Source organism: Aplysia californica, unplaced genomic scaffold (assembly GCF_000002075.1).
Source record: "Aplysia californica isolate F4 #8 unplaced genomic scaffold, AplCal3.0 scaffold00130, whole genome shotgun sequence".
Lineage (NCBI taxonomy): Eukaryota > Metazoa > Mollusca > Gastropoda > Aplysiida > Aplysiidae > Aplysia > Aplysia californica.
Window position 1 is genome coordinate 146,194 of NW_004797400.1, and position 23,624 is coordinate 169,817.

Consider the following 23,624-nt stretch of genomic DNA (forward strand, 5'->3'; position numbering starts at 1 on the left):
AAGTGGACCAAAGAACACTGGTCCCTGACAATAATAATTATTATTACATACAGCCGAACCTGTGCAAGTGTAAGACGGCCACCCATTTTCAAGGAGAAAAGTGGCCGTATAAGACGGGTGGCCGTCTTAGGCAGGACTGATCAAGATGAAGAAAACAAACCATTCCTTTCTTCTGAGGTCCCAACTGAAGGTAGCCGCATTGTTATTGTTGTTGTTTTCGCTGATTTTTTTTTTCTTTTGTTGCTGTTTTTGTGCAAGGGTGACAATAAAACAAAATGTGCGAGACAAGGAGGACCGAGTGTTACGGTAAAACAAACTCATGGGTCGCCACCACTCGGAGAACGAGCAAGTTCATGTTGACGCCCATTGTTAGTGTTACTTTGTTACAGACAGGGTAAACAGTGACCTCTCTTCACCTGATTTGTGTATGAGTTCTGGGCGGGGCTTATGGGTTATGAGGGATCACACGCTTACATCACCAGCAGCTGAAAATGTGTTACCTATTGGTCAACAGTGGGAGGGGCCTATGCAACATGATCGGTAGGAGGGACTACCTAACAACAAACAGGAGATTGGATTATGATGGCTCGCCCACAACGCCAGGGGCCAGTGCACAATTAATGACAAAATGTAAAGGAGTCACTAAGGTGGCCGTCTAAGACAGGTGTTATTACAGAGGAACTGGGATTCAACGAGGTCGTCGGGCCTGACCTAAAATCTCGTTGAATCCGAGTGTTCGTTATAGCAATCACGAGGTTTTGTGCAGATAATTACAGGCACTGAGCAAGTAATGTATAAAGAGAAGTCATAAGTAGTGCCTGAAACGCCTGCACATTATGAGCTGTGTAAAAAAAGACAGATTCGTTCAAATGCACATGCCTGTGTCATCTCGATTGTTTACAATTCATTATGTAGGTCTACGTCAAGACTAGCTTTTCATTGTTGTAATAATGATCAATTGCTGAGGGGAAAAAAGACTGACACGTTTGTATCTGCGACGTTCAACGCCTGGACCGCTAGTGCCCTCCCCCCTTTCCTCGTCACGCACACACAGCGTGCAGGCCGCCCATCCCCAACACACACTTGTGCGTGCCAATAACGCATGTGTTGGTATGAAAAAAGGCCACTGATGGGTCGCATGCGATGGGCTAAGTGAATAATGGTTCACGATGCAGGTCTTATGGACGGCTTCCGGGAATAGATAAAGTTCGTTCTGGGAGAAAAATGAGGGAAGCCACGTCTGCGGGAGCTGTTCCTATTTGAATCCGAGTTCGCTGATTTAAGTGCTCGTTGAATCCCGGTTATTTTAATAGATTTTAAAGGAAAAAAACGGGGAATCTTTCTCATCTCGTTGAATCCGAGTTCCACTGTACTTGGTGTGATAGGGGTTGTGTGTTAAAATATGGTGACCGCAGCGGACAGGTGCCCGTTTTACACAGTTAAATTATATAATAATATATATATAGAAAAAAACGCAAGGGGGGAAATGGAAAGTGACTGTTTGTACAGGTGGCCTTCTTATAGAGGTGTCCGTCAGGGCAGGTTCGACTGTATTATTTTTGTCTAAAGATATCATCAGATGGGGAAACAGATTTTATTCTCTCTGTGCCCATCAGGAAAAAAATTGTCTTGCCAACATTAAGTTGATTGAGAAGAGTCCATGTCCTGACTTCACAATCACTACATAATTCAACACTACCGTGCCAAGGCAGACCGACGTATCTGCAAATATTATTAATTTTTGCATCTTCGTTTAAATGGACGCCTACACTCATTCATTCTGCATCTTGTGTCACAGTCAAAGGCAGAAAGACGTATCTGCACTACAAATAGGATATTTCACTATGGCAAACTGACGCAATTGAACGGCTATGCCGATATTTCCAAAGGCAGCGTGACGTAACACAAAATCATAAAAAGTGCAGATACATCGCTCTGCCTTGACACAGCAGAAAAGACCTAGTACTAGTAACAAAACATGCAGTACCTGATGATCAACAAAATTACCAGATTTTCTGAGTCTTTCATTACACAACAGAAAAATAACGGGAACACCATTAAGTATTTTATATCTCCTCTTTTATTAATTCCATAATGATTACATAATTATTTACTGCTCTCAAAAGAGCACACTGATCTTCTGTGCCCTGGACTCTGTCCTGCCTTTATGGGCATAAAATGCAATGACATAAAGAATGACCACTAAATGCAGGTTGCCAAGGCTAGAATGGATGTCAAACATTTACAACGTCCGAGTCTCACATCCAGATGAGCCCAAACACCAAAACGAGATGCCAAAACATACAGTTGACCGAAATTCATTGTCTACATGAGCTAGACTATAATGAAATTCAAAATCAAATGGCAGAATGTTGATGTACATTACATTAAACACTCATTAAGAAAATAATGTTATACATGAAACAAATTGCATGATGGCAAAATTATATCTCAGGGACAAATGTAAGCTGCACAAACCAAAGTGTTCTCTTTTATTGAAGTGAGATTTAAATTTAACATAAAATGTGAAATGTCAACATGTCACAGAAAATCGCAAACCACGCACCAATGTCAAATTGTACAAAGCCCAGAAGGGCTAAAGTTTATGGGGAACACGGACAGAGCTGTTCAGACTTTCAACTTTTAACCAGGCTTAAAAATGAGCTACATGTATAATAAATCAACAAAAAATAAAAAAGTAAGAGCTAGAGATTTTTGGACAACTGAAGATTGCAGTTTTCAGTTGTAGGCCTACATGCACACAATAATTACACATCAGAATGAACTCGTTAGTTATTTATCTTTAGTTTAGAACAGTGGTTATGCACTTTATTGGGGCTACTGAACCACGCAAATGTTATACATGCATTCATGGAACCGTTCGGGTTGGGTGAACAGAAAGCACACAAACACAGTGTATGTAGACCTCTGCCAAACTTCAGAGACAGACTCACCGAACCCCTGGGATAACATCCAACCCAGGTTAAGAACCACTGCTTTAGAAATTTCATGATGTCAGTTGGTCTTTAGATTATTAATTTGGCAGTTTATTTCATAACATTATTCTTCTCACTTTTTTCAGATAAGCTTTCATACTTCATTCAAACTTTATCTATTGGCACAGCATTAAAAGTAGCCTACTCATTTAACTTCAATTTTCATTGAATATGAAAACATAACACTAACACATGTAGCCTACATGAAACAACCTGTACCACACCAAAATACATCAGTGCCACTTATTCAGAGTACAAGTGTTTAATCATATTCCCAGCACAAACACACATATATGGAAGTTGTTTAATTTGCACTAACTACTGTCCCTGGTGTTGGGGCTCAAGCCATGTCTTTCTGAGTCATGGACTAGGTTCTTGGCAGAGTGCACATCTGCCCATGACAAGAACAAATTCTTTAATCATCTTTAAGTTCTAAATAATAATCACACGTTTTCTTGTGGGTATGTTCCACAGTGGGCCTCACAATTATAAGTCTCTGTAATAATAGAATTTCAGCTAAAACAAGCTTATAATAAATCCTCAAGTTTGAAGGCTTGCTTGGACTTTAGCATTGAGGCATATCTTCCTGTCAGTAACTTACCATGACCTTGGTCTGGCATCACATCATCACATTTTCTCCCCAAGGGGTGGCTAGACTTATAACTGAAATAAATGACTGAATAAAAAGTAGACATTGGGCACTTCATCTACACCAGCTATGTGTGTCCCTTTTCCCAACTGTTATAACTATTTGATCATGAATAGTTGTAAAGCAGACAGAGCTGTAGAGCAGAGTATGTACTAAACAAATGAAATTATCACTTTCATTGATAGGCTACCTGTGCATCTCAAATGACGTTTAGTCAATGTCCATGAGACTATGATACTAGAAAAAGAAAGATACAGATAAGCAAAAGTTATAACTGGAAAAGGAAGGAAAACACCCATAAAATGTCAGTGGGTAATCAATGCAACAAAACAACCCCATATGCGTTAATCAATAATTGCAGGGTATCATGTAAAATTTAGCCCTGCCTATAACTATAACAGGAGTATCACATCAGTCCCAGATTTTCCTGTTATATCCACGGCCCACTGTACACTCAATTCAAAACAGTATGAACATTAAGAGGTGACAACTATGGTTCAACATTTGTTTCTGAAACCAAGCCAGAGCAATAAAACCTCAAAACCTGCCTGATAAAAGCACAGGGGACACCTGGGTTGAATCTGGGTTCACTGGACTTTTTACACTGAAGTCTACAACCACCACATCACACATCCTTAAACGCGAGTTCCAACAAACATGGATTATGGATGCATATATGTAAATGAAAGATACAAAAAGAAGGTATGATAGAATTTACACAATATTGCATTGATCAAAGCCGTTTTATCTTTGAAGTTTGATGTCACATATGTACATTTTATACGAGAGCACACGAAGACCATTACATAAACACTGGTGATAATATTATAAGTGAAAGACAATGTTGTTCTTATACTGTTTGCTGACACTGTCTAGCTCAGAATGCAACAAAAACAGAACGGGCCCACAAATCCCGATGGCACAAAACATTCTCATTTCACTCAAAATGTCCAAGGTACACACATATGTTTCAGCAAGATGGAGGAGGTAAGAAACAGACTCAGATCAAATTTAAGAGCTTTATAAAGTCATGAGTATGTAGGAAGGGAGCAACAAATTGCAAGAATCTCAAGAAAAACATGTAAGCACCTTAGAAAAGGAACATTATTTAAACAAGCTTTTGCTCAAATGATAAAATCTATTTCTTTCACAACATTTCTTGGCAAATACTAGAGAGAAAAGGGTAGGACCTACTTTTTAATATGTTATAGAAGGTAGTAGGCCTACTCTCGAACCTTCTCTAACGGCTGATTCTCCGCACGTTTGAGTTACAGAAGGAACAAAATATTAGTGATGCTTTAAAATGCAAAACAAACTAAAAAAGCTGTTGTTGTAGTCAAAAACTTTCTATGCCTTTAACTTGCCAGGGAATTAAATGCTCTTTAAATGTACCTGACCTTAAAAACCCCAACACAACCTGTCATCCTATACTCATAGTTCAGTCTCTTTTACAAAAAACATTTGTGAATCCAACAGACTGCAGAGAGTCGATATAGGTCTACATGGTCAGTAACTTCTCCTAATTTCTAAATTGATTAATCCTTAAGTTATGTTGATGCAGGAACCAAAGGATGAGGATAAACTGAGTTATCCATGACTCCAGATGCCAATTACTACTATTACTATTATTCAGCATTCTAAGAGAGGCAAAAACAACTGTTACCCTTTTTACTGATTAACTTTGTATTGATCAAATGCTATATGTCGGATACTTCTCAGTAGACTAGAAAAGTATGTTACCCCATCGTCACATAAAAAAGTCTTCTTACTTTCATAAGTACAAATGTTTTCTTTTTTTTCAAAATAAAAACGCATAAACCAACCAAATAAAATAGAGAATACCTTTTATTACAAGTTTATACCACCTAGAGTCTTCACTACTTTAAGTCAACAGTAAGGTAAAACCTCAGCTGTACATGCCCAGTAAGAAAAGTGCAATATCTAGATGACCAAGACCCAGGAAAATCTATACTGGAATGCCACAGTTACAAAAGACATATCTTTTAGTCTTAAGAGAGTATATTGTGCACCACATTTTAGTTTTACAGACTGTATGTTTATTGAATCTGGCAATGAAAGTGAATGTTAATGTTTTATGCCCAATCAACACAATTTAGACCATCTCCACGGTGCGCTGCCTCCATCCTAACTGTCAAGGCCAATCAGAGCTGAGTGGCGTACAACATCCCAGCAGACAGATGAAAATAATAGATAAAATAATTTCACAATCTGGGAATCAAACTCACTTCTGTGTAGCCGTAAAGAACCTAACCATTACACAGATCTGCTGTAAGCTGTCAAAAATGCCTTTTTTCTATTCACAGCACTTTGGAGACGGCAGCCTAGTGGTTAGGCTACCGGACTCGTAATCGTGAGATTGTGGGTTCGGGGGTTCGAACCTCAGCTCGGTCTGACGTTGTGTCCTTCATTGGGAAAGGCACTTAACACGAACCCCCCCATGGCTCGGTCCTATCAGAGACGGACATTTAACTAGGAAGTCTATCACTACCATTATCTCTACTACATCATGTGATGATAACAACATTAGGATAGGGAAAGCCGTAACAACTTTTGGAAAGCTGATAAAACGAGCATGGGAAAACGAAAGATTAACCATAAAAACAAAGATCAAGATTCATGAGGCATGTGTCCTCAGCATATTCCTTTATGGATCTGAAACATGGACCTTGTACAGCAGGAAAGAAAAGAACCTCCGCATTTTCCATCTCAGATGCTGCGGCAAAATCTCAGGCATTTCGGGGCGGGACAAGGTCACTGATGTTGAAGTATTGGCCTGGGATAACCTCTACAGCATGAAAACTATCCTGTGTTTCATTAAGTAGATGGAGATGGCTGGGTCATGTCAAGAGAATGGACGACAACCAGATTCCAAAGCAACTTCTCTACGGAGAACTTGTCCGGGGAAAGAGATCAGGAGGAAGGTCAAAAATGAGATACAAAGACACCAACAAATAAAAACAGCTCATCTAAGTTGGGAGTAGATGCCGGCATCTGGGAAAAATAGCAGAGGACAGGAAAACATGGAGAACGATAAAGAGCGACATTGTGCTAGAGAGCACCCTCAGGAATAACCAGGCTGAGAAGTACCTATGATGAAAGTAAAACAGCTGAAAACCAGAGCATTGTTCAACCACCCTCATATGCAAACACTGCAACAGAATCTGTGCTTCAAACATAGGAAGAATTAGCCATGAAAGAAGCTGCATGATGAAGACAACCGTGAGATCATTTTAAGCTAAATTGACCTTCTGCACAGACGAAAAGAGCCATACAGGGTAACTGATCAGGTTTTTGATTAAGCAAACTAACACATTTGGCACCAAAAATGAAAAAAAATGCCATTTTGTCAGCTTACGGCAGAGATATAGGTAGGTTTTTTTAAAAGTAAATCTAAAATGAGATAACAGATTTTTCCATGAAACTGTGTTATCTTCATGAAGATACAGTAGAAATATCCATAAGTTTACCTATTTATATAAATATTAATTTCATTCATAGCAAATACCTGACAATATATTTATATTCCATTCTTTAAACAGTTGACCACGGACCAATACCTTGGGGGTTGACAAATGTGTTCCACACACTTGTGATTTGAGTAGACAGTAATTCATGAAAAAAGAGAATAATATATGATATAAATGGTCCAAAAATCAATAACTGACTGCCATCATCAAAAGTACCCAGATAACAGGATAGAGAATCGATAGTGCATGCCCCTTGTTCAGTGTTAAAGTTAAGGCAAGAAAAAAAATAAGAGAGTGATGCTGATGAGCCTGATGAGGGTAAATGGAAAAAAAATCCTTTTACATCAGATCAGTCATGACAATCTACCCAACAGTGCTCAAAGCAAGCTACTCATCTCAGTTGTGTAATTATTTCCTGATTCATAAAGTCAAGTTCAAATCACACATGCACATACACAAACATAATTCATACATCATATGGCTCAAAGCAGTGCCACACAGTCTATCTTAGATCACACCTCATCTCCCCGCAGCCAGCCTCACATGACTAGTTTCAAAAAAGTAAATTCTAGTGCCTTACGCACACTACTACAGGTAATATGCGAATCACGCTTTGTGGGGGGGAGCCTGGTGGTCTCATGCAACCCGATACTCTTGATGTTGGTAGGTGTGTTTGTTTTCCACTGTGCATGCAGGCAATTTAAACTCCCCAAAAAAAAAAAAAAAAAAAAAGTGATTGGGCTTTTTGAGATGAGCTGTTCGACCATGATCTGTGTGGGTTTTCAGAGAAAACATTGCTGCCAATCCAACAAAAAAAAAAAAAAAATAAAAAGTGGTTCAAGCGGGGAATGGCATTTTGTTCAAGCTATCCATGGATTCAAGTTTTGCGTGTTCGAGTCATCTGTGCTTGACTGTATATATGTAAAATAGCTCTACTAAAGTTAAGAAAAACATAATGATCTTTATAAACAAATAATAACCAAAGCAGATAACATGTAACACATTATGAAGCAACAAAATATACACTTAACAAACTTAAAAGAAAAAAACCAATGTACACCACCTATGTGATAACTCATGTTATGCAAAAGGACAATTATGCTGTGAAAAGAAAATTATTAAAGAAAGCGTAACACTCGAAAATGTAAGTAAATGATAGTTTAGTGGCAATGAATTTTGTTGATACTGAGTATAATATGACTTGCTGAAAATTCATACTTTCTAAAAGCATCTGAACCTGCCCAGATTTTTTTGGCAAAAACTGCGGTACATTTGATGAACTTTGAAAAAATATCTCCAATCAATCACATCTCTGTTAACAAAACAACAGCCAGAAGTCAAACGCTTTATAAATATTGCAAACAATACTGATTACTCTAACCTATGGGCAAAGTCCAATGGACCACAAATGAAGCATTTCATACACATAACAACTGTTTTGAGGCATTTATACATACAAAAAAAGAAAGACTATAATCTTGTTTCAGGATTTATGTTGGAGAACACCATCGCTCTATAGAAAAGAATTGATGAGGCAAGGACATGGCTGCTCAGTATACTGGTCCTAGACTGCAAGGGCATGTGAAGAGATGCAATGACGCCTAAATAAATGAGGAATTCTTCAGGCGCTTATGGCGACAAAAGATTTACTTCTTCAGATAACTGCTCTAGTTTTAGGACTGATGTACCGTATGTAATTGAAAGAGTAAGGCCGCGTGTCCACCAAAGCAGAAACACCCAATTTTTTCGTGGGAGGAGGCAATTCAGTCTGTTAATGACCGGCCCGCGTGTCCACCAGCATGTGAGCAGCTCTGATGACACGTTTTGTTCTGGAAGTATTTTACTGCACTCGCAACTGCAAAAGGTCATATGGGTGCACTCTAATAGACACGGTGACATTTCTCAATGTGAGACTTTCAACACTTTCCATCCACGCAGCGCGCACAACACTTGTCCCCAGAAAGTAGATGCGGTACATCAGTACTACACCTGTATCTCTGCAAAAACACCACAACCATTATGAAATTTTCAGCATACTGAATTCTTTTAAAAAAAGAAGAGAAGTTTTTATCTCCTCTCGTTTTTGAGCTATCGGCAGTTGAATCTGCGAGTCATGCAAGTCAGGATGAAGCCATGTTTTGAAAAAGAATGGCGTTCCAGTTTCTCGATTTTCTTATTGCTAACACAAATACTCACATTCAAGAGAATGAAAATGAATCAGACATTGATTTGGAGGATGCAAAACAGTCCGATGATGATTCTGACAATGCGGGTGAGCCTAGTTCTAGCTCAGGAGATGCTAGTTCTGTAGTAGAAATGACACTGGTGATGTCAACAATGTGGAATGGCCTGAAAAGCTGTTGTGTGTCACCAGTAGAATGAATGCTTTTACTGAAGCTGTGGGACCAATTCATGATCTGGTGGAGAGCATACCTTTGAATTATTTTAGACTGCTCTTTCATTTTCTGATAGGATAATCAAACTGTTTGTGCAAGAAACTAACGGGTATGCCGAACAACATGAGGCCGCGAAGGGGTCACAGGATCCCTATTGGAAGAAAATGAATGAGGGAGACATTTGGAGATATTTGTATGTAAACATTATGTTTGACCAGCATAAAGTTCCTGAAGCAAAGCTCTACAGGTCCTCAGGTGCATTGTAGGGTGTCCCTAGAGTTGCGGATGTGATTGGAAGACAACGATATGAAAAAAAACCCATCAGTACTTCCACACAAATGACAGGCCCAAACAGTCAGCATGTGGAACTGAAAACTACGATCCGCTTTAAAAAAACCATGAAGTGTTCTTTTGACAACTTCTTCTCCTCCCCGGTGCTGGCCGAGCATCTTATGCAAGAAAATACCTACTGCTGCTCAATGATCAAAGTCCTTAAGAAAGATTGACCATTCCCCAAGATATAGCAGAAAAAGGGAACTACCCTTATGAAGCAAAAGGGAGTGAATGTAGCTACACAGACAAGAGACAGGTGAACATCCTGTTGACGGACACAAACCTTGCAATGACCACTGAGAAGCAAAGGAGCAAAGACAGCATTGTCAACATGCATATTCCCTCCCCAGTGGAAATGTACAATTCAGGAATGTTTTGGGTCCACCTGAGCAACCAATATAGGGCTTATTATCCTGCGGGGAGAACCAGAGTCAAATGGTGGTTCTACGTTCTGTGGTACCTCGTGCAAGTGTCAATCATCAACAGCTTTTTTTTTATGCATCGCATCAGGCCCACTGCTTGTGATTCCCTTACTAAAAGTCACTTGAGGTTTCGCATGGAATTGCTGAAGTAGATGGTCTCCCACACAAATTGTCTCCGACATTGGCTGAATGCAGTAACGTGCCAAGTGTCAACATCATCTGAGCTCTATGCCTGGTCGCAACTGCAGGTGTTCTCACTGTGCTATGGAACTGTCATCTATGTCAGGTGCATCTCCACAAAGGTTACTGCTATGTCAAGTACCATGAAAACTTAAAAACAGTGACAATTCCGTGGATTATTAACTAGTAAGTTTTCTTTAAATTTCTTCATTTTCCCCCCCCCAACTATAATGGAAAAGTATATTTTCTGAAACTTTATTCATTTTTGTACATTTTAGTGTTTGTTTCAGCAGAAATAATGCATGTTTACATATTTAGAATTTAGATTTAATTTTAAAAATTTGTGTGATTTTCAAAAAACGAGTTATTTCCCCTTGCTTAAGGTTCAGGGTTGACCAGTGAGCAAATATGCATTCAAACCAGGTGGTAGGTGCCTAGACTTTGATAATTTTGAAGAGCTGATTACGAATATAACATTAGATTTTTAATCCGAATTGAAAATTAGATTTTTTAAAAGCTCAGGCTGAGCCTATGGCTGATAAGTCACCACACAGCCCGACTAAAATGCTGCGCGGATCATTCCAACTAATCCGACTGACTAATCTTTAGTTGGGAGGTGTCATGCCGTTCTGGGACAGATTGGTATGGTAAAATCCCTGCTCCATTTCAACTACTGCCTTCCTGAAGGACGGGCGACTAGTTGTGCGGTTTCAGGTTTGGTGGACACGCGGGCATAGAGTCCTAGGAAAAAGCTTCTCAGACCAAAAGCAAACAGTGTCATTAATGACAAATGACATGTTATTTTTAATACTAAAAATGTTTCATTTGGAGAAACTAACACCAGAATTGACCTGAAAACTCACATGGAAATAATTGCCATCAAAATATATTTTATAGACAGACCATCAATATTATCACTCTATCCTTTTGTCACATGGAAATTTCCTCTGATTATGTTTATAACAAGTAAAGCCCCTAAAGGACAATGGCAACAGGTACACAGAACATGGGTTGATTCTTATCCCCCAGCACAAGGTGAAACAGGAATTACCTGGCCATCATTGAGACACGGCACCTCTCTTGCAGCCAATTCACCTGTATGGAGCTTAGAAATCTAGTGAAGCGTGTCATTGTGCAAATAACACTAAAACAGAAAGTCCAGAATATTGTGACCTTTGAAAGAAAAAAGAATAAAAATGGTCGAGGAAAAAAACAGACAGACAACTAGAAGCAGCAGAAAATTATGAAACAGACAGAAAAATTTTGTTTAGTACGGGGTTTTGCGGCGCTCAGAAAGAAAAAGAAACCTAAAAGGTTTTTAATTGCAGAATGAAAAGCTACAGGGGGAAAAATCACTTGACAAGACAAGGTTTACCAAGAGCCAAGGCGGCAACCAAGAGAATAAAATCTGTTCCACATTTTCTGATAGCTCCTCAAAGACTGGATATTGCTTGTATATCTAGACTAAACATCCGGTCTGCTTGAATAGCAAAGAATACTTCATATTGTAGACACATAAAACTGAACTCTAATGCCTGTTATGTACTGGCTATCGAAGCACGACCTTCCATTAAGTACAGTAACACAACTTGATTTGCTCCGAATTTAAACGCAGCTTCCCCTCATTCTACCTTTAAACTGGGAAAGAAGAGCTCCAGTTCACATTCCTCTGATTGGTTATAGACAGCAGGGCAAAGAAAACGTACCCTAATATGCACATAATAGAGTTCAAATTGAAAGAGAACCTAGTGAAAGAACTGTACCTACATAGTAGACATTTGAAAACAGCCAACATTCCTTGAGCCTCTTTACTAGTGATACTATTGCATATATGACGCAACTTTGAGCCTAAAAATCTGAGCTTTAAAGCTGCCCTGCATCTTATCTATGAGAAATGAAAATAGACCAAAAAACCCACGGGTACTGACCTAGGGAACAAACTCCGTGTGTAAATATGATTTCTATGTCAAGGATGATGCAATTGAGATGAATGATGATGGGATTAGAAACCTTTTTAATAGTGGTAATAGCGTTTGATAGTTTTAAAAGTTTTCGACAACACTTTTATAGTTTTATACATATATCACTAACAAAAGTGGTGGTGTTTCCCATGTAAAAGTTGATGGGTCTTATCTGATGAACATACCATTTATTCCGAAACCTTTGCTCACAAGTTTACTTGGGTCTTATCTGCCTACGCAACCTAAAAGTAATGATATGAGTTAATTCTTCTGTTATGTTTCTTCCAACTCAGCACTATTCTCCCTTCAAAGCCATTTTGGTCTCTCTTCTAAGATACGACTGCTCCACATACCCTTGGAGACTTTAATGATTTAGAAAACTGACCCAGGAAGATTTTACAATTTCAGCCTATCCAGAACAAAAGTAAAGGGTGGAAGCACTGGATTGAATAGAATAGATACAGAAATGTTCTTTAAAAATAAACCCTATGCTGACATAGCAGTCACAATCCATAAAAAAGATTTTCTGAAAACTTCTGTATAGAGTATTCACAACTGATTGCTTAAACTATATCACAAAAATGTATTTCACATGTACAAGTACACTGGTAACGCTTGCTAGGCAAGATAAGACTACACAGCGTGAATTAGTTAAAAAGGAATTTTTAAAAGTTTAACACTTTCCCAGCCATGTCAATTTGCAAAGAGCCATGTCCCCTGCCCAAGTAAATAAAAATATTGGAACTTTTAAGCTAAAAGCTTTATGCTAGGGCATACAAGTGAACAGTGATACTTAAAGATTAAATGTGAAATAAATTCCTGTCTCAGTCTACAGCTTATCAGTTTTTTCTCTATAAAACCCTTTCATTGTTTGTTTGTACCGGCTATGTGCACAACCTCCTCCCCTTCCCCCCCCCCCCCCCCCACCAATGAGACCCTCTCACATGTTCTAAATATACACCAGTACAGAGTGTCTTTGTGAGATAGTTAACTGAGAAAGCAATGTCTAACATTCATTTTAGTCACTATCATCTGAGTGAAAATGTCCCTCTACTTTACCTGGATTTCACTAGATTAATTGTCATCAGAATTAGCACCACTTTCAATAGCTTCTTCACAGCCCTTATCCATTAACTAAACTCATTTAATACCTCTCAGCTGAGTAGGATTGCGTTGCCATCGTCAATACTATTCACACAAACTTACCTACAAATGAGCACTAAGAATTAATGGTGTGACTTAGGTGTTACATTATAATCTTTTCAATTTTTGAGTGCTATTCTCCAACCCTTCCCGTTTTTGTGCAAAGGATGCCACTGTGATAAAACTTAATGGTCGTTTTCAACGAATCACTTCAAAGAGCACAATAAAGAATAATATATTTTCATCTTTAAAGAGTCAGTTTTTTTGTTGTCTCAGTGATATTAAAATTCGTCAGGCATGAATTTTCAGAGGAGGAACTTAATATACATTTAAACAATATAGCAGAAAAAGTAACCTATAAACCAGCACAAATATTTACCTCTTTTGGACAACCATTGGAGAAGCATTCTGGCACTCATTAATCTACTATGTTCTTTCCGCTACCAATTTATTACAACAGACTCATCTTGGCCACCCAAAGCGCAATTTCCCCAAAATTCATCTAACAAAGTAAGACTCCCAGATTACTTCCAAATAAACATAATTTTCTTTTCATCGCTTTACAATGTTAACAAGTAGGCCTTACACTTCAAACTCAAAACTTGTCATATGAATTTTCAATTCTGAGATTCACATATATATGAATTATATTATAAACTCATCCTTACCAACAGTACACCAGTTATGGCACATCAAAACCAGAGCTTTCACTAAAAGCAGGTCTTACAGCAAAGAGAGAACAGTATGCTGATGTAAAAGAAAATGCAAAACAAAGGCATGTTGGACATGAGTTTGACAACAATTTGAAACATTACAGTAATTACTATAAATTATCTTTTTACACTTATTCGAAGTGCTGGTCTCAAACATGATCTATTTAAAATTAAGATTTACCAGGTGTTATTTTTTTGATTAAAAGAAAACAATGTTTTCTTATGTATTTCTAGTGTAAAACACTAAACAAGTAATTACAAAATGGTATCGTACGTTGACAAGAAATTGAGCAATGCATTACGCATGACCACAAGCCACTAGGAAACGTGTCTAACATGTAAAACACAACATATGTATACACTAGAACTCTTTCTAAGTTAGTGATCTCTCTCTTGATAACATCCGTATCAATAATGTTTTCACAGCACAAGAGCACAAGTAGAGTTAACAACTGTTGGAATCACTCAAAACTCTGCAGGAACCTAGTCACACACTCAGGGCACTCCTTGCATGTACAGACATTAGAGGCAGTTTCTACAGCTTTCTCTTTCAAACTACTAGAACTCTTGTCACTTGCACCAGAAGACTTGGGTGTACTATCACTTTTTATCACAACTTTGCTACTCTCTATCATCTTGCTAGATGAACTGGAAGCTGTCGGTTTCACCTTAGACACAGCCTGTGCTTCTGACCCTTTTGAATGCATACTGGCAGCCTTATTACTACTTGAAGATGAGTCACCTCTTTTTAAAACAAGTGTCTCAGATTCACCACTTAAAGCTAATGCAAACGATTTGGGCTTGACTGCCTCAACACTGTTTTCAGTCTCTAACTTTTCAGAGTGGTTTTTTGGTTTATTTGCACTCTTCGGATGTGGCACTAGCTTTTTGGTAACAGAACCATTTCCTGACCGTTTTGGATGTGACTGCATATGAACATCCAGGTCAGACTTATGAGCAAATGCCTTGCTACACATCTGACATCGAAACAGACCATCTTGATTGTGAGTCTTTCGATGAACAGAGAGCATGTTTCTTTCCTTGAAGCATTTGTGGCATATGTCACATTCAAAAGGCTTTTCCGCAGTGTGAATACGAACATGGTCCAATAATGCTGGTTTAGACGGAAATATCTGTCCACATTCACCACATTTAAATTTCTGTTTTGTACCCCCGAGCTGCTCCTTATTGCCTTTTAGTGAAACAGTTACAGATTTAGGCGATGTCTTGTCCATTGAACTTTTTTCACCGCCAGTATGATGGCTATACTTGGAATCCGCATTGGCAGCTGATTGTGGAAGTTTATTTGATGATAATTTACTGTCTTTTGGAGTTGATTTTAGCTTTTGGTCATCAGTCTCCATTTCATTCATGTGGTCTTCTACATGAGCTAACAGATCTTGTTTAGTATGATACCGACGTGGACAGTATCCGCAAACAAATTTTGGAACTTCTGTGTCAGAGTCAACAACTTCCCCTTTCACTACTTTGACACTGTCTTTATTTTTCATGTTTGCCTTCTGCTTCAGTTCCCTTTTCACTGTGTCACTATTCAGACTCACAACTAATTGCTTGCTCATACCCGCAGTTTTCAGAGCATTCATCTTACTCTTTTTAACATTTTGTTTTACCTTTGCCTTTTTTCCTGGGAATGCATTCTTTTGGGCTAATTTAGCTGCAGAGGCAGAACTAGCAGTAGAAAAGTATTTCTCCATTAAGGACAAAGGTTTGGCATCTGCTTGATCTGTATCTTCTGTTTCTTCAATAGGCTCATCTTTGTCCTCAATGTCCTTCAACTCCAGACCTGCAGTAGCTTCATTCTTCAGCGAAGAACCTTCTGTGCTTGGCGCAACCTTTACTTTCTTGCCACCTTTTTTCTTTTTCTGATTTTTTGGTGCCTTTTTAGAACCTTTTACTTTCTCGAGTTTCTTTTTCCTTTTTCTGGGAGCAGGATCATCTGTAATACCAGAGACTATTTGTGCTTTAGAATCCGAGCCCAGTTTGATAGAAATTTTCAGCCCCCCACTTCTCTTTTCTTTTATCTGCTTTTTAAGACTGACTTGAGCATCCATAACTTCCTCATTTTCCATAACTGCTGCTTCCTCCTCATCAACAAAGTAATCAGCATCTTTTGCATCACTTTTTTCATCCTCAGTTGAGTCATCGTCCTCACTGATGCCTTCTGCTTCAAGACTTTTATCACTCAAGTCCTCAGCATACGACTGTTGTTTTCTTTTGCGGCCTCTGCGACTGACTTCAGCTGGTGCAACAGGTGGAGCGGGGTCCTCTTGAACTTGCGAGACACCCTGATAACCGGTGTCTGCTTGCAGTTCGATGAGTCGCATAGCGTTATCCTTGGACTTTCTATTGGAGCACCTTCTTGGGGCAACGTCTGCCTTTCCTCTACCAGGTGATCGTTTTTGAGGTCCTGGTATTTCAGCAGATTCATTGTGAGGGACGAGATCCATGGTGTTCATAGATGCCTCAAGCGCTGATTCTGTTTCTGCACCCCCAGCTGGTCCATTAGCATTGATGGCTGCAATGTATGCTTGCCTTACTCCTCCTGTAGCTCCACCCCTTCTACCACCTCTCCTACGAGGTGCACCAGTTTGTCCGGCACCTCTTCTCTTTCTGCCCCTTCTACCTCTAACTGAGACAACCACAGGTTTCAACAAAACTTCACTCACATCATTCTGTATGGGCAGCATTGCTGTCGATTCTTCATCAGTTTTGTTCTCAGATGAACCTTGTGTGTCTTCAGTTTTTATCACAACACCTTCATTATGCAAGTCCACAGGTTTTTCGTCATTTCCAACTAAATCCTCCACTTTCACATCATCACTACCAACTTTTGCGACAGGATTCAACACATCATTAATAATGGGCTGTGCACTTTCAAGACCTAATTGCGGGTCTTCTTTAGCTGTACAAGCTTCTATGAAGGAATCTGCGCTGTGTTCAGCACCAGAGCACAACTCGGAAGACTTGTCTCCAATAAACAACTCATCATTAGCAGAGCCAAAGCTCAAGTCATCTCCATCTGTTTTGAGATCAAGTTCACTACTCCTAGCTTGGACCTCTTCAGGAAATGTATGCTCAAGACCACTTTTCACACTGTCAAACCCGTCAGACACGGCCTCAGAAACCCTGGCAGGAGCAACAGAGGCTACAGTCTTACACTCCGCGGCTGTTTCAAGCCCAGCAGTCACAGGGGGATTTGATGCCATTTCTACTGGCTCTGCTGAAACAGACTCAGTAGAAAATGAGAATAGGGAAGCATCTCTTCCATAAAAATTAGATTTTTTAGGAGTGCTTTTAGGGGGCTTGCCAACCATTCCCACAATGGGGGTAGTCAGAGGAGGTGGTACCTTCGTTTCTGATGTCCCCACAGAACTATCACTAGTACTGTGTGACTTACTGCTCTCAAAACCTGGAGCGGACTTTGTCAATAAGCTCTGCAATAATGGAAGGCGTTCCCCGCTACCTTTAATGTCTGCAAAAACGCCATTTCTATCCATTTCAGACTCTTGCTTAACAACAGTATCTTTCTCTTGGCTGCCACTTGCAGCAGTCCTGGAATTAAGCGGTGTTGTCATGTCTATGGGTACATCGGAAGGGCTCAGCATGGTAGCTGATGAACCTGGAAGAGGCTGGCTACTTAAATTGAGAACGTTAGGAGTAGAAATTGAAATGGTTGAGCTTTGCTTCCCAACTCCAAGTCCCATGCTATTTGCGGAAATTTCACTAGGGAAGGAGGAGGTGGGCTGCTGTGTGGGTAGAGACCTCATGGGTGTGTGGAGAGGAGTCTTCAACAAGAGCTCAGCAACTCGACCTGGAGCATGACTGGAATTTTGTTGGGATGCCAGATGAGACTCTGATGCAGGAGGTGAGACTGGTGAATAACTGGATGGCTGCATTAAAGGTACATTCGTGTCGACAGTCAGAGTTTGGAGACCAGCCGAGCTGTCAGACTTCAAACTTGTCTTTGATAAATCCATGAACTGATTCAGCTGCAGAGGATTCATCCTGTCTGCGACAAGGTGGTCAGGGTGTGTGAAATGTGGATATTCACTCCGAACGTTTGTGGAATAGGTACTGGACGTTGGTGAGAACTGACCTCCTGGAAGACTGATACTAGGTATCGCGGGTTGACTGCCAGCTCCTCGGCCCAACACTGCAGACAGGCTGTCTTGCTGGGGTTTAGAAGCAGAGTGCATCTCAAGGGGGCCGTACCTATGAGGCTGTCTCAGAGAAGAAGGATTATCCAGAGTGCTCATGGCTGCCAAGGAAGGGTCCAGGGAAAACAGGTGCGACCACGCAGATCGATCCCCTGAGACGTTGTGGGGGGACGTGAGAGCATTTAAGTCATTCTGAGTCTTTGGCACAGTCAGGAGGCTGCTCTGTTGATGGACTGACAAGACTTGCTGGGGCAGGCCATAACTGCTCACTGCTGCACCTTGATGTAGAAAACAGGGATGAAAAGATGGTGAGTGTAGATATACAGAGACACAAATGGACACGTCTATAGTATATCCCATGAATTCTCGTCTTCCCCAACAATTATTTAAACATTGCAAAAACAATACAGTATAATCCACTTATATCAACAGCTGATGTAACGATATCTTGACATATCGACACATTTTCCAATTATGAAATTTTTCCTTCAATATCTTCACTAAACAATTCCTCTTATGTTAATTTTTTTTCGGCCCTTTCTGCTTTATCGACATGCTTCCTCGGTACCTAGCAAAGCCCATGAACATAAATGGGGGCAAGTGCCACGGTCAGCGAGTTAGTGCCTCGTCTTTCCATTTTCTCCAGCAAACAGCCGTAAATAGGCCATACAAGGATGCTACAACAAAGTTTGCGCTGGTGTGTAGTGCGCGCCTCGTCTTCGGTACCGTAACTCCACCCCCCCCCCCCCAATCTTGTTAGTTTCACTGAGTAATTGTGTAAGAATCAAGGGGAGCAACCAGCTTTAAAAAGTAGTGTTGTCTATTTACCGCTGACCTCCCCTTGTTTTTCCTCTTTGGCTTTATATTTCATTTATCGAAAATTTTATATATTGACATCAAATCCATTTCCCAGAGCATGTCGACATAAGCGGATTACACTGTAAAATTCTACACTAATTCATTTTTATCAATGACCCCCAACCCCCACACTTCACAAATAAAGAAAACGTATTATAGACATATACAATAATTCTAAGGCGTTGACCAGCAAAAACAGTACCGAAATTGCAAACCCTATTCTTCTTCCTCTCAGGAAGACAGACTTTTTATTATGAAAGCAAGATTCTCAAAAAAAGGCCACCATATTCATTTTCCAAAAGGTGGTTTCACCCAGCTAGCTTTTTTAAAGTAAGAGTTTACTGTACTTGCAACACAAATACAGTGGAGTTTGCTTAAACCAAACAATAATTAACACCAAAAAAAACCCCAGCGGTAAACTGAAAAACAATAGAATCGCAGATTTCTTTTTTTCCTTTTATTTCAGCAACCTCTCTCAGCCAAAAGCCCTGCTAAATCAAAGAAAATCTGGTGGTTCCGCAGATTTCAGTTTATGCGAATTCTACTAGAAGGCATAAGTGCTGAAGATTAGAGGTGTTACTAGAATATAGTGTACAAAGTTACAAAGAAAAGAAGGAGGAAAGATAAGGATGGTAGCAGAGGTTTGATAGGAAAGGAGCAAACCATACCACAGCACCTGCAAACCATCCACACCTAGTTGGATAAAATGGAACAAAATATTTCAACTTGAACTTCTCAACCTTCAAAACTACTAAAAAAAGCAAGCAGGAATGGTGAATTAACAGATTGAATTTGCACAAAATTAAAGCAACTAGAACTTGACAGGTACTACATTACACACACAAAAATCTTGTGACCAAGTCTCGTATTTTGGACTGTACTTTGTTTAATGATAACCATAAAGTATCATAATCAAGGAAAAGGTAACCCTCCATCTCAAAAAGCAAAGTAAAAATCACAACTGTGAAAAATAAAACAAAGTAAAAAAATATCCAAACAAAGACAACAAGCAGACAAATCCTCCCCAGATAGAGCACTGCAACATGGAAACAAGGTGGAACATATTGACCTCTACTCTCTACTTCACCAAATGCAGACAACAACTGACAAAACAAAAGATGTGATGGTACACATAAAGTATTTCCAAGGACCCTAAATTGCTGGACACATCAGAAATCTTTAAATTTACTGGTTCTGAATACAAATTTCACTTTTGTTTTGTTTATGGAAGTGTTTTACAGCGGTTGCAACTGCATAAGGTCATATGAGCGTGCGGGACACATTAAACATTTTCTGTTTGGAAAGAAATAATTTCAAATTCTGCCCGCGTTGCGACTGAAGCCTACTTTTGTCGATTTTGGATTTCGTAAAAAAAAAACCACAATAAAAACTCCTATGAAATTCTTGTTAATGTGATCAATAGCATACATCTGCTTCTCTGTAATCTGTAAGCTAGGGCTGGGCAAGTACCCGGGTAGTTACAGGGTACCCGGGTAAAGAGCTCAAAACCGGCTACCCGGGAATTGGTGTCGGGAACCCGGGTTTCTACTCCCCTTTGTTAAATCCTATGCAAATGCTCTTAAATTACGTCCCTTTGTTTGAATCTTAATAAGTACTGACTACTTATTGATACTGAGCTCTCTTAGTCGATACAGTACTTGATCGATATAGGCCACTGGCAGTTCTTTTAAAGAGTGAGCTTTGCAAGCGCTTCACACAACTCTAGGACACATACTTAGTGGCAGCATCAACTATCCTCGACCCCTGTTTCAAACGGCTTCCTGTCAGTGAAGGCGCAGTGAAAAAAAATATTAACTCGCCTTTTTTCTGTGATTAGAGACAAACAAGGAGACAGAGCTGATCAAACACGAGGCTCATCATCGGTTTCAGAACCTCCAGCCCAAAAATCATTGGAGCAAGCATTCGACGTGCAAGCAGACAAGTATAGAGGCAAAGGTCTCTGCCACAAACAAGTGCCACAGTCCAACTGAATCGGTACTTTGAGATGCCCCGGGCCAGAAGGGGAGAGGACAATCCACTGACCTGGTGCGGCCAACATAAAAAAGCTTTTTCGGAACTCAGCCAGTGAATTGATTTCTTCAAAGAGGACCTGCCTTGGTGAAAAACTTGTGGACAAACTTGTTTTTAAACAAAAATTTGAAATGATTGGCCCCCAGTCTCCCAGTCAAACATGTGTAATATGTTTTATCTGTCTTCCTTGCCTTTTGTTTATGTCGTTAAGTCATTGACTTCATTGAGAGTTCTGTTTGACTTCATTGACAGTTCTGTTAGGCCCATTGTCTTCCCAATTTTTGTGGACGCTTATTTTGTTGTGTCCAATTTGTTTTGATTTCGAAAATAAAATCAAAGTAAAACTATAAACAAAACAAATCCCCCCCCCCCCCCCCCCCAATTAAAAATAATAAAATAAATGAAATGTCGGGTATCGGGTATTTTTTTCATTATCCGAGTATTACCCGCGAAATCCCGGCCCAATTGTACGCATACAAAAGAGTAAAACATAATTTTAAAATTACAGAGTGATTGGTACAACCCACCAGCAATATTATATTACAGGCTTTGAGTCTAACAAGCAAATCATTACGCTCATAAGATACTGCCATTTTGAGAAAATTTAATAAATGAGAAAAAACTATTTCTTTCTCTAATTGACTATGAAATGCTTGAATTTTGGGGCACTCAATTGATTTTATACTTGGATTATTCTTTTGTCCAAGTGAACTATTATGAAGTAGGCTCTGCTCTTCATTTCAGAACCAAAAACTCCAAACTGGTCAAAAATGACGTAGGCAATTATTTTATAAGCGTGACAAAATAAACCAATACAATTTGACTGTGCTAGAAAACAACAACTAATAAAGAAATCATATACAGACACCGAAAAGAAGTTACAATCACAAATGGCTCCCACAAACCATATACATGTTCATGTTGAGTAATTCAAACTTTCTGAACTTCTACAATTCCACATCCAATTATTACAACATCTCTCCCCTTTCTTAAGCACTCACCAGTAGTAAACACAGGTGGGAGCGATTGCGGGGGAAAATCTCTAGCTGCAGCTGGCACACCATGACCCTGATACAATGAAGCAGGAAGGCCCGAGTGTGTAGAAGGTATATGATCTGCCTGTAGCTGCTGAGCCCACAGCTCTAAGGGTAGACCCTCAAAGCCATCAAAACTATCTCTGTTGTCCATGCTCTGGAAGACAATTGAACAGAGAAAATAATAGGACAGTGACAAAAATTGATCACACACAAACACACAGCAATTATATTTTTCTTAGGAACAGCACAGGATGACTAAGCAGCAGATCACAAGGGAAGTAGAATTACACATACTTCAGAAACAAGAAATATTGATTTGGCTTTAAATTATGCCCTGAGCACCCATCCTTGTTAACTCCAGGGAAGCATTGATTCACTGGGGAGCCTCAGAGAGGTAGCTAGTAAAAAAGACATATATTCAAACAAAGAAGACTATTGAATAAAGAGATGCCTGATGACATGTGAGGAATAGCAGAAATAAAAGCAGGCCTGAAGTGTGTCTGACTCTGGCTACACATAATCAAGAAAATTGATCCGACAATGGCATATTTATGTAGTCATAAAACATTAAATATTGTGAAAACCACCAATGTTCTCAATAAAAAGATGCATATGAACACAATTGATGTAGTTAAACACAAAGCAAGGAGATAAAAATTTGTAAAAAAAAAAGGAAAGAAAATAGGAAAGAAAGGAAGAAAGAAAGAAAGAAAGAAAGAAAGTAAGAAAGACTAATGCTATTACGTTTACTAACTTTTTGGGGTTAATTTTGAAAAAATTGAACCCTGGTACAATCTCACGTTGTTCTTCGGTGTATGAATTTCTGGCCTAACATCAAATAAGATAGATAGATAGATAGATAGATAGATGGATAGACAGACAGACAGACAGACAAACAGACAGACATACAGTCAGGGAGACAGAGACAGTGAGTTAGAAGAGGGCAAAAAAATGAATGAATGAATGAAAGAAAGAAAAAAAGAAAGAAAGAAAGAAAGAAAGAAGGAGGGAAGTTAGAGAAAGAAAGAAGAAAAAGAAAGAAAGAAAGAAAGGAAGGAAAAAAGTTTTAAAAAACGACTTTTATTATTTTCCAACTTTTTGGGGTTAATTTTGAACGATTTGAACTCTGGCACAATCCCACGTTGTTTTTCAATGTGTGAACATCTGGCCTAACATCAAATAGCATAGATAGATAGATAGATAGATAGATAGATAGATAGATAGATAGATAGATAGATA

General features: G+C 39.3%; 1 protein-coding gene across 2 annotated transcripts in view; it reads right to left on the minus strand.

Annotated features, from left to right (window-relative positions):
* Positions 1-2,062: 2,062 nt before the first annotated feature.
* The window catches only part of LOC101862866, a 29,701-nt gene continuing 8,139 nt past the window's right edge, over positions 2,063-23,624 (minus strand). For both annotated transcript variants that reach the window (XM_005096491.3, XM_013081433.2), the window contains exons 2-3: positions 22,350-22,539; positions 2,063-18,737 (exon numbers count right to left, since the gene is read on the minus strand). In XM_005096491.3, the coding sequence (XP_005096548.1) occupies positions 14,743-18,737; positions 22,350-22,536 (4,182 nt within the window). In that variant the 5' untranslated portion in view covers positions 22,537-22,539 and the 3' untranslated portion in view covers positions 2,063-14,742. The remainder of the gene's footprint in view (positions 18,738-22,349; positions 22,540-23,624) is intronic.